An 11678-nucleotide genomic window follows, 5' to 3' on the forward strand; every position below is an offset into this window, starting at 1 on the left:
TTTCTTCTTTAATATTAATTTTTTAACATAAATAAGTTTTATGCAAATGCATGCAATATCTTAACTATCTTTATAATGCCTTCACTTACGTAATATATTATTCACAAATTTTTTCCATGCCAATTTCCACAAGAATGCATGTATGCATGCATATACATAAAAGATGAATAGTGAACCAAAATAACAAAATAAATTAAATAAAATTAGAAACTTTGAAGATAAACAATAGTAATGAGAGAATTCAATGAACATTATTTTTTTGAGTTTCTTGCTGATTTTTTTATTTCAAATTAAAATATTAAAGGGGAAAAATGACGAATTGGCGAAAATAGGTAGACAGTTTTTGATTGAAATATGTAAGAATTTCCATACAAGCAAAAACTCAGAAGATTTGGTGAGCTGCTACGAATCCTCTATATATTTTTGTGAATATCTTTGGGTTGTAGCATACATAATTAATGAAAAAAAGTCTTTTAAAACCCAAATGGTTTTACCTAAAGGAATAATTGATAATAAATATTGTGTAGAAATTAATTCTCAGCAATGTATAACAATGGCTAATTTCTTAATTAATGAAAATTCGATTTCTGTGGAATATGGTTTAATTAACACCATGGTCAGTCCAGTAATTGAACAATGTAATTTGAAAAATAATAATTTATTATTTAGTTTAAATACATTATGGATGGGAAATTTGAATAGGATTTCAGATCTTAACCAAGGTGTTATGCTAGGAAGGGGTTACCAAGAATTAGTACAATTTAGTGACCCTTTTCTCGATTTATCATCTATAATTTGCCACGATGTGAAAATGTTTCTATTTACTGAAAAATACAGAATGAAGCTTATAATCATAATTAGAGATCTTATAAAATACAATAAGAACTTATCTCTGATAATTCAAGATGCTATTTATGTTAGAATACCACTAAAATATGACCAAGAGTTGGACTTGAGTTGGCTCTATTGCCAAAATTTGCCCAATTATTTAAGTAAATTGGACGGACTAGTGGATCAAATTAAGCTAGATTTACGTGGTAAAAGTGTAATAATTAAAAAGGATATAATCAAAAAATGTGTACTAGAAAATAACAATGGAGAAGCAAAAATAATTACGTGGAAGATTGTAAACTAAATACTCAATATTTAAATAGAATTTGAATTTAAAGCTGAAAAATATATAAACTTCGAGCATAAATATGGGTAATAAAATAATTTAAACCGGGATAATCCAGTATAAATAGCAAAACAGGGCATTAGATGATTTTATATTAAGTATTTTTCCACTATCCTATTCTCTACTCTATCACTGCAATTGAGACAGTTTCTTCATTAATAAACCTTTTTTTGATGCATGTTTCAATAGAGTAAGAACGAAAGGAAGAAAATCATGTCTTCTTCTCTCATTTTCTTTCTTCCAAATTTCACGAGTATAATTCTCGTTCTGAATAATTAAGAGACCTTCAGATATTTCTTGGTTAATTCGAGTAATTTCTGCTTGTATTAAGACAATATTATTTGGAATAGAAGATAACAAAGATTCAAATTCATCAGGCTCAATTTCTTCTTCAGAAAAATTCTGTAAATCATCATTTAAATCTCCTCCTAAACTTAGAAGCTTCGCAACATGTGCTTGCCTAGATATCTTAAGAGATTTAATTTTCTTTTCAATAACAGAAATTTTATCCGGAACAACTGCCAACAAACTAAATCTTATTTCATCCTTAGAAGAATCCTCATTTTGTAGCTCTATCCTTCTTTTTACCTCTTCCATTACCCTGGATATCCAAAGATTTGGTTTATCATATAAAGCTGATATTTCATTGTCTAATGACAGATTTTCGGAGTCAACATTTTTGGGGCTTCCCAAATTCACAACACCTGTAGCAAGTCCATCAAGCTCATATACATTTCTTCCAAATGGAATATAACAAATATAATGAAATGCATCTCCTTTTGAATCATTAGGTTCTGGGTCAGAAACCTCCAAAGAAGAAATCGGTCTAAAAGAATTGTGAGCAGTCCTCAATACTTCACTATTACCAATTACAAGTCCTTTTGTCATCGGATCAAAACTACTTGAGAACTTCTTAAACTCTTGAAGATGAGATCCAATGTCAATGTCCAACCTATTTAATATGATTGAAAGTATTGCTTGAGTTGCGCATGCATTATTTATGACCTGATTTGCATAAAACATCTCCGGAGGGGCTTCAGTTGGCTGAGAAAAATGATTTCCTTTAAACTTTTCTGTAAATTTAAAAAGGAAAATGATCCCATAAACATTACCATACTCACTAATTATTAAGTCCATCCCACTTTCGCTATAGTCATATATCTCTGCAAATTGTACTCCCTTTACACCGTACCTTTCCACCAACTCCGTAAAAACACCAGGGTCACTTTCTATTGTACACCAATCTCCAGACATAATCTTGAATATCAAAGTATGTTAATTATTTGCATATAAATATAAATATATATATTAACTTGCTCCCCCTAAATATTTATTATTTTTCTCTCACCAAATTCCTTAATTTATATGGGGAAATTATAATGATTAACTTGGCGCCAAATATTTAAAATTACATGCAAAAAAAAAAGGATGAAATTATTCCATTCCACTATCGGAAGATGAATAACACTCCATTTCTTCATCCATATCAAACTCGCTAACACATTCATCTTCGGAACTGTTTGAATCTTTCATTCTTTTCGTATCAGGAGAAATGCGGCCACCAAAGATATTTATCACAGGATTTAGAGAATTCATAGAATTCTCTGTATCAGTAGTATCTCTGTTGCAAACTACATTATTTTGGTTTGAGTTTTCTTTGTTAATTTCCATGAATTTTGTTACGTTGGACTCCTTGTTCTGTTCATCTTTCTGATCTTGAAGTTCGATTCTGCAAGCCATTACAAATGAAACAGGTCGGAAATCAGTAGGTAACTCTAAAGGGTGGGGCTGCTCGTTTTCCGTATCTATTGCCATCTTATTTGCTTCATTTGAGCACTCATTTAGAGTTATTGATAAAATTTCATCAGGTATTTCTGAAAATGAGTGGTAGTGACCCCATGTATTAAGATCATCTTCTAATCCGGTGGTTTGAGGAACCATATTCATAAGCTGGCCATTTGAATCGTAGCAACGATTACATTGTATCATGTCATGAGTATCTGAAATGGTATCTTCTTTTAGAGTAAATAAATCTCGAACGAGATCAGCTGAAATGGAGTCTTTAAGTTCATTGTTACCTCCAGAAGTTACGAGCATAGCACTTAGACCATCTTTACAAAGCTGTCTTTGATATATCTTCTCCTCAATTGTTCCCGTCGAAAATAATCTATAAATATAACAGTTTTTCTTCTGGCCATCTCTCCAAACTCTTGCCAATGCTTGTTTATCATTAGCAGGATTCCAGTCTGGGTCAAACATGACAAGCCTATTTGCTCCAATTAGATTGATTCCGCATCCCCCTGCCTTAGAGGAAAGTAAAAATGCAAAGCTATTGGAATTGGGATCGTTGAATGTCTTAACTAAGTTATGTCTTCTTGTAATGCTAGTTGATCCATCCAATCTTACACAAGGCACTTGGAGATCTCTGCAGAGACATTCAAATACATCCAATGTCTGGGTATAATTACTCACCAAAACAACCCTGTCTTTTGTATTGCTTCTAATATGGAAAAGTAACCTGGAAAGAAGGTATAGCTTTCCACTCAAATTTGGTTTTGAGCTAAATCCTGTCCTACTACTGTTCCTCATAGAACTACCAGCTGCAATCCTTTTCTTATAATCACCCCCAGACTCCCCTGAATAGCTTCTACCATGAATCATTTCTAGGTACTTTTCAGATCCCTCAAAACCTTTTCCATATCCTCCAGAAGTTTTCGGCCTAATCAAACTGGGATGGTTACAAAGCTTCATTAATGATTGGATTGAAGAAAGAACCTGCCCTGTCAAACCTGTAGGATTTCCTGTAGATTCTGAGTCTAATAGCTTCCTGCATGCTGAAGAACGTAAGAATCTTCTATAAAGGTAATTTTGTATTGGAGTCAAGTTACAAAAGATATTCAAAATAATCTTTGGTGGTAATACTTTTGCTAATAATGTATTTGCACGCCTTAAAATAAAATGATTTGTGATATTTGAAAGTTCCTGCAACCTTTGAGTAGCCAACTCTTGTTGATACTCGGATGCATCTGGTTCTCTCCCTTCTAATATCGGATTAGCATAAATTTTCTTAAATTGAGAAACATCTCCTAAGACTTGAGGGTTGGCCAACGAAACCAATGAGTAAAATTCCACCAAATCATTTTGAATTGGAGTACCGCTCAATAAAAGTCTCTTTTTTGCTGGGAGATTGTTGATGGCCATTGCTGTCTTGGTTTTGTCGTTTTTAAGTCTATGGGCTTCATCACATATTACTAAGTCTATTGGAACACCGTCAAGCTGTTCCACATGCATCCTGAAGGTTTCATAGGATGCAATCAAAATTCTTGACATTGTGTCGTATTTGAATCCTGCGAAAGCTGAAACCACCTTTTCTCGGTCCCTCTCTGCAACAGGAGTGCATTTGCACTTGCCTTGAAGCCACTTTTCTATTTCAGAAGCCCAGTTCTTGACCAACGATGCTGGACAAACCACAACGGCCTTTCTGACAGATGGCTTCCCATCAAACCCCTGATTTAATAGAGTCCAAAGGATTGTTATTGATTGTAGTGTCTTTCCTAGCCCCATATCGTCTGCCAAAATACACCCATTTCCATCAAAATCTCTTAAACCCATTAAACATTCAAAAATGAACAATACTCCCTGTCTTTGATGCTCCCTTAACCATTTAGTTAGCATTGAATCAACCTCTATAATTCTTTTTTGGCCATCATCTGTGGAACTCCAAAGTAATAAAGGATTTACATTAATCTGAGGTTCAATTTCTCCTTTTGGAGAGCCATCATCTGTCTTTGGAGGAACTTTAAATCCTGGTTGTTTTATACTGTTACAGTATGTTGATTCTTTTGGTATTCTCACTCCAAGAGTCATTTTCCTACTCTCTAAGCTTACTCCTGGAACATGGCCCGACATTGGAGATCTGAAAGATTGGAACATTACTGGTTTACCAGACTCTACTGATAGCATTGACATTATCGGGCTTCTAATTAATGCGATTTCCGTTTGCTTTCCTGCATTCTTTCCTGTGTCATCTGTCCCTGTTTCTCCTTTGCTATTTATCCTTATCATCTTCTATCAGCATCCACTATGTGGAATCTGATTAATTAATAATATATATATTTCGGTATTTAAACTTTTAAATATTACATGTTCCCCGGCTACAAAAAGAGATGGGGAGACTGTGAGGGAAATACACAGAATTTTGTCCCAAAATTATTTTTTTTTATAAAAAAAGTTATCGCGTGTATTCTTTCTCTTTTATAGTTCTTTTTATGTGGATATAGAATTACTCTAAATTTCATGCAGAAATTGTCATGCAAATTGTTATAAGTAATAAATTTTCTGTTAATGTTGCATGCAAATACCGGTAAATGAAAGTTAAAGCAAAAGAAACTAAAAAAAAATGAATTCACCGTCTTCGATACAATAAAGACTCACTATTGACTATTTTAAAGTTATATATTAGAGTAAAACTACTACTTTGATTACTCATTTTTTTCTAATCTACTTTCTTCTAAAAATAGTACATTGTATTTACTATAATTTATAATATTGGCGCCAGATATAGAAATGATATCTTTAGTAAATAAAAAAAATACAGATAGTGAATAGCTGATCAGAGTGAATAAATAGTAGTCAGGGGTTGATTTATATCTTTGTTCACTGAGCTACAGGTAGAATTCTTGTGATTATTTTTAACAAGATTTTACCAATTCAGATTAATACAAGAATGGCAAATTTTATAGTTGGCGCCTATTAGTGGTAATTTTTGACCATGCTTTAATAATTAGATATTATGTAAAAAGAACAATTTGTAAGTTATTTTGTAATGAAGGGTGAAGTTTCACTTATCGAGAAAGACAATATAACTGGTGGAAATGATGAATATATGAATGCGGTAAAAGTTAAAAAGACTGCTCAACAGACTGAAGGAGTAAAAGATATTTCATGCTCAAATTTGAATACATATTATCCAACTCAAATTGGGCAAAGAAAATCAAACGAAATAGAAAGTGAAGGGTTTTGTTTTGAGAAGAGTCAACACTCATCTTCATTTAGAGTTTTGAGTGAACTGGATGACTGCATTGAGGAATCTTTTGAAAGCATTTTAGGAGCTGGCAAAACGTGCAATAAAACTCTCTCACGAAAAGGGTCTTTAGAGTGCATTGAATGGTCTGGGGAAGAGAGAGTTTTTTCTCCTGAAGCTAAATCTTCTTTATCAAAAATAGAATTTTATTCGAACTGGAAAAATATAATTAATCAACAAGATGCTCCCAGAACTCCTCAATTTAAGACGACTTATATATTTCCCTTATCACCCCATTTTTCTGATTATGATGAATACTACTCAGATTCATCGAGTAATAGCTCTGAATCTCTCCCAGATATTCAGAAAGAAATTCCTACAGTGAAGAAAAGTAAACACATCTTTAAAAATCATTCTAGGCGTGTTAATGGTATTTCCTGGAATCAATATGAAGGAGCCAATGAAGCAAATTACAATTACTCTTCTCCATCTCTTCCAATTCCCAATAATTTACAAGGAAGAAATAGATTAGACCTTTTACTTTCCCAATGGGTAAACTATTTCTCTGGGAGGCAAACTATTGATATTAATGATATTGAGTGTGCAACTCAATTTTTTACAGGATTGGATGTAACAACTTTAACTGCTGTTACGAGCTCGCTCATTTATATTGGTCATTGTGCCAGATATACACAAATTAGGAAATACAATCAAGGATAATTTAAATATTAAATTTTCTGCTTTGAAGTGAATCCAATACAATTGTTATTTAATTATTATTATTATTATTATTATTATTATTATTATTATGGGCTTACAATCATGTCAGCAGGTATACTCACTTTATTATTATAAAAAGATTGTGCATACTTTTGACCTGGCGCCATCTTAACTATTAATTTCTTTTTCTTCTCGGAAAGGTGAGTTAGAGGGGGTAATACATTATTTATAACGGCTTTTGTATGTCTACTATTTCTCTCTGGCACTAGAACTGTACGATTATATTCCTTTAGTGTTTTATCTAAATCAATTTTTCTAGATGCTAATTTCTTAAGTTCTTGTGTTGGTCTTATTGGTTTGTACTGCCAATTCTCAAATTCTGCCTTTACACTTGACATCAATCTATCTCCTTCAAAATTACCAAAAAATGCTTTTGCACGCTTAATTACTTCATTTGTTAGAAATCTTGCTTCCAATGAATTACCTACCACAGGTTTTGGCAATTGTGCATTTTTTTCAGAGTTGGCGCCATCTTCTGCATGTACCTTTTTGGTAGAGTCTTTTAAATAACATTCTAACCTGGTGTGAACTCTGTTTGCCATAATTGATGTAGCAAGAGGTTTTAAAAATGAATTCAACAATGGTATATGTTGAGCTAAGGAGTTTAATGTGTAATTCCATTCAAAAATCTCATAGTCAAACATATGACTTTTCGCAGCAATTTGTGTGAATAATAATGAATCATCGAAAACAAAAGCCATATGAAGATAATATTGAGCAAAAACCGGGCTACACTTCCATGCTGGACTTCCTCCCATAGAATCTAGAGTATTTCCTAAAGAATTAGTCATTCTGGACATTATTTCAACAAGTCTCATTCCTGGTAGCTTATTTCTTCGTACCCTATTGACTAATCTTCTCGCATCTCCTGGATCTTTTGGGTTAAGCTCTTCATCGGTCTCAATAATCCTTGGATATTCATCAAACAGAAGTTTCATCAATGCCATATATAATAATGGATATTTTATTGCAGAATAAATTTTTCCATCTGTCTCTTCTAGAAAACGTTTATATGTTATTGGAAAGTGCTTAACAAGGTGCCTGATGGCCCTGGCTAGTTCTCCGAGCCACCCACACACTATCTCTAGCTGAGAAAGCCACTCTTCATCTTCTATTCTACGTCTAATCACGTCTATTATACACTTTTCCGTGATTAAATCCTCAGGAGAAGAATTACATGGAAACTGAAATACGGCAGCTTTTGTGATTGGTTCTTTGTACCCTATAATATCCAAATATTCTTTTGGAGGTATTAATGGATCATTTTCCAAAAAATTCTCTTCGTCACTATTCTTTGATTCAGAATTTTTAAAATTCGATTTATTGAAACCTTTATAATCTAAAGGAAGTAATGTAAACCCCTTTTTTTCGGTGCTTATAACCTTAAAACTTAAATTTAATGTTCCTTGTCTTTTCTCCTCTTGATATGAATATATATCATAATCTAACTCATTTAAGCTCTCCAAGATTATTCCTGTGCATAATATCGACTGCAAAAGTCCTTCCATAAGATATAAAGCAAACGATAAAGTACTTCTTTGATAATGATCAACTTCACCAAACTTCCCAAAACTACCCAGAGATGAATGAAACTCTTTAAACTTACATTTAGCTAACATTCGATGAGGATCAGGTAAATACTCCACTTTGCTCTCATTCCTGCTTTTTTGGTGTGAAGAACTCTCATTTAATTTATTTTTCCTACTTTTATTCATTTTTAATGGTTCAAGTTCTTTTGTTAGTCAAGATCATTACGAAATTGATTAAACTTATCAAAAATGTTGTTATTTTTGAATTCTTCTTTCTTTTTTTTCTTTTCTTCCTTTTGCCAATAAATATTACATGTAATTTAGACAAATATAAATGCATAAGGCGGGCTCATCGATACCAGGGTGAGTGTGTGTGTGAGTAGTAAATAGATAAAAAAATTTTCTTTGTAAACTTGGAGGTAAAATGATTATTTTTCAAAACAAGAGTTGAATGGAAAAATAGTAAAATTCATAACTAAAGATTGTAGATGGTTTGTTTCTATATTCTCAACCTTTTAAATTAATACATTTTAAATATTATGTAACATATTCAGAAGAGACTTCTATTTAATTTTAAGCCATTTCCAAAAAATCATTGCTCGAATTATTATTAAATTGTAATTGCTCGAATTGGAATTACTGATATTTTCAATTTTATATTTTTAATCTTTGAATTAGGATCAAACCCTGAATTAAGTTGAATTTGAAGTTACATATACACACATTAAACAGAACAAATATTCTTTTACTCAAGATTATTTTGAGATTTGATCTTGAGTACTGATCTTTTTCCAGGATAATTTTAGCTAACAGGGCTTCATCCTGCAGATAAAACTCTTATGGTTCTTGATTGGTCTTTATGCTCTACCTCTAGGAGCAGCAATGACTCCAGAAAGATCCATTCAAAAACTAATAATTTATCAAATGCCAGAGAACCCAACAGTTCTTTAAATAAAAAAGAGATTCCTACTCGCTCTAATGTCTCTTCCAGCCTTGGACAGGCAATTCGAATAGAAAACAAAAATAGACATCCTTTTTTAAAAAAAAGTACTTCTAGTAAAGAAACACCAAGAATCTCCCCAGAGACTAATCTGAAACAAAATTCTAAGGAAAAACTTAAAGAACTCCCCTCTTCATCAAATATTGGGAAAAACCTAGAGTCTGAAGAAAGATATTGTTGCTCTTGTAAGAAGAAGATTTCGAGTAAAGAGATAGATGAAGACTCTGTAGAATATCACCGAAAAATTTTTTCATTGCGTCGAAATGTGGCATTGGATGACTTCCATACTGTTTCTATAATTGGTCAAGGGGGTTATTCCATAGTAAGACTAGTTTTTGATATTCATACAGGACATGTCTATGCGTTAAAACAAGCAAAGAAAAACCAATTAATGAGTAACCAATCCCAGTATGATAACCTCGAAAACTTAATCGAAATAGATATCAATTCTTCTCAAAAGCAGGTGGAGGGAAAACAAACTTTAAATACTGGATTAATGCTTAACACTGAAATTTCATTAATGTATAGTTCAGATAGTCCATGGATTAATAAGCTTTATTATTATTGGGAAGATAACCATTTTTACTATATGTTAATGGAATATATGCCAGGAGGAGATTTAATGAGACATTTAATTGATCTTCATACTTTTGATGAGGAGACAGCAAAATTCTATATTGCTGAACTATTGCTGGCCTTAGATTATTTAAATAGCGTCCAAGGCCATATACATAGGGATATCAAGCCAGATAATATACTACTGGATGTAGATGGTCACATCAAACTGATAGACTTTGGGCTTTCCAAAAAAATCTTTCAAAGCAAGCAAAAGCCTTTTGTTTCAAATGCTTCAATTAATTCATCTTTTCAAAGCGATGACAGTACCAGTATTGACCCACATAAAGTGCTTATTCATGACCAAAACTTCCATGCTGGTACCCCAGATTACATGGCTCCTGAAATTCATAGAGGAGATCCCTACTCTATTAGCGTAGATCTATGGAGTGTTGGGATCATATTATTTGAAATGCTTTTTGGAGGACCTCCATTATCAGATCCAGGACAGAATTCGTTAATCACAAGAAATAAGGTAATGAACTGGGATAAACACTTTTATTTACCTTCAGAACACCATAAATACTCTGAAGATGCTATGGATTTCATATGCTCTTTAGTTTGTGAGCCTTCACAGAGAATTAAAAGCGCTAGGGAAGCCATGAAACACCCATTCTTTAAAGAAATTGACTTTTCCACAATCCGCCTTCAAAAACCCCCCATTATACCAAAAGTCAAACATAAATTAGATCACTCAAACTTTGACAAGTTCCCTGATAATTTGATCACTTCCTTTTATAACTCTGCCAAAGTTTCTGCCTCTGTTCTAAATCCAAATATTTCTGAAGAAATCAACTTTAATTCATGCAATAATAGCAGAATACATGGCGAAAACTTGATTAGTGAATTCTTTCCAAACTCCATAGTTCCTGGAATGAATAAACTAAGTATCTCACAAAATATTATAGAAAATTGCTCCATTCCAATGGTAAATAGTTCAAAAATACCAATATGTACTCCAAAACGTTCATATCTTCCTTTAATCAGTAATTTATCTTCTCCTGTATCAAACCATACAACAGCATCCTCCTGGAAGCAAATTAATAGTTCTCCAATTTTTCAGACTCCAAGGAAACCTTCACCACTCTCTAATAATAACTCAAGTCCAAATATTTCCTTGAATTCAAACAAACTTCCTCAAAGCCACTCATTTTCGCAAATTTCTGGAAAATCAAATCACTCTAATTTCTCTAACCCAATTATTAAATCACCATGTATACCTCAGCCTTACAACGCTTTAACTCACATAGACAAGATTTCCTCAAACTTATCGAAATCGACACTCGAAAACCTTAAGGCTGGAACTACAACCCCTAGCTCTGGATTATTCAGCCGTAACATTGGAAGCTCTAACAATCATAAATTTCTTACATTTAAAGAAAGAAAATCTTCTGAAAATGTTGCAAATAGGCAAACCCAAAAACCAAATACTCCCCTTTTTCCTCAAAGATCTACCAGTTCCTCCATAACTAGAAATAACCAAGATATTGTAAATATTCTCAGAAAAAAAAATATCATTTAATAGACGTTTTTTGATTAATCCACATTATAAAA

At 32.6% G+C, this 11678-nt stretch overlaps 6 protein-coding genes across 6 annotated transcripts; 3 read left to right on the forward strand and 3 right to left on the reverse strand.

Moving 5' to 3' along the window:
- Positions 1 to 244: 244 nt before the first annotated feature.
- On the forward strand, positions 245 to 1135 carry cubi_00113 (uncharacterized protein; the record flags this gene model as incomplete). The annotated part of the gene is made up of 1 exon (XM_029017127.1): positions 245 to 1135. The coding sequence occupies one exon, from the start codon at positions 245 to 247 to the stop codon at positions 1133 to 1135; it is 891 nt and encodes a 296-aa protein (XP_028875706.1).
- A 171-nt stretch (positions 1136 to 1306) lies between these two features.
- On the reverse strand, positions 1307 to 2431 carry cubi_00114 (ubiquitin C-terminal hydrolase; the record flags this gene model as incomplete). Its single annotated transcript, XM_029017128.1, has 1 exon — positions 1307 to 2431. The coding sequence occupies one exon, from the start codon at positions 2429 to 2431 to the stop codon at positions 1307 to 1309; it is 1125 nt and encodes a 374-aa protein (XP_028875707.1).
- A 180-nt stretch (positions 2432 to 2611) lies between these two features.
- On the reverse strand, positions 2612 to 5242 carry cubi_00115 (RAD54 like SWI SNF2 ATPase; the record flags this gene model as incomplete). The annotated part of the gene is made up of 1 exon (XM_029017129.1): positions 2612 to 5242. One exon carries the CDS (start codon positions 5240 to 5242, stop codon positions 2612 to 2614), a length of 2631 nt encoding a protein of 876 aa, XP_028875708.1.
- A 760-nt stretch (positions 5243 to 6002) lies between these two features.
- On the forward strand, positions 6003 to 6920 carry cubi_00116 (uncharacterized protein; the record flags this gene model as incomplete). The annotated part of the gene is made up of 1 exon (XM_029017130.1): positions 6003 to 6920. One exon carries the CDS (start codon positions 6003 to 6005, stop codon positions 6918 to 6920), a length of 918 nt encoding a protein of 305 aa, XP_028875709.1.
- Positions 6921 to 7006: 86 nt separating this feature from the next.
- cubi_00117 (uncharacterized protein) lies at positions 7007 to 8695 on the reverse strand (the record flags this gene model as incomplete). The annotated part of the gene is made up of 1 exon (XM_029017131.1): positions 7007 to 8695. The coding sequence occupies one exon, from the start codon at positions 8693 to 8695 to the stop codon at positions 7007 to 7009; it is 1689 nt and encodes a 562-aa protein (XP_028875710.1).
- Positions 8696 to 9348: 653 nt separating this feature from the next.
- cubi_00118 (uncharacterized protein) lies at positions 9349 to 11646 on the forward strand (the record flags this gene model as incomplete). Its single annotated transcript, XM_029017132.1, has 1 exon — positions 9349 to 11646. One exon carries the CDS (start codon positions 9349 to 9351, stop codon positions 11644 to 11646), a length of 2298 nt encoding a protein of 765 aa, XP_028875711.1.
- Positions 11647 to 11678: the final 32 nt, after the last annotated feature.

The sequence above is a fragment of the Cryptosporidium ubiquitum genome (assembly GCF_001865345.1).
Source record: "Cryptosporidium ubiquitum isolate 39726 chromosome Unknown contig_11, whole genome shotgun sequence".
NCBI classification, from domain to species: domain Eukaryota; phylum Apicomplexa; class Conoidasida; order Eucoccidiorida; family Cryptosporidiidae; genus Cryptosporidium; species Cryptosporidium ubiquitum.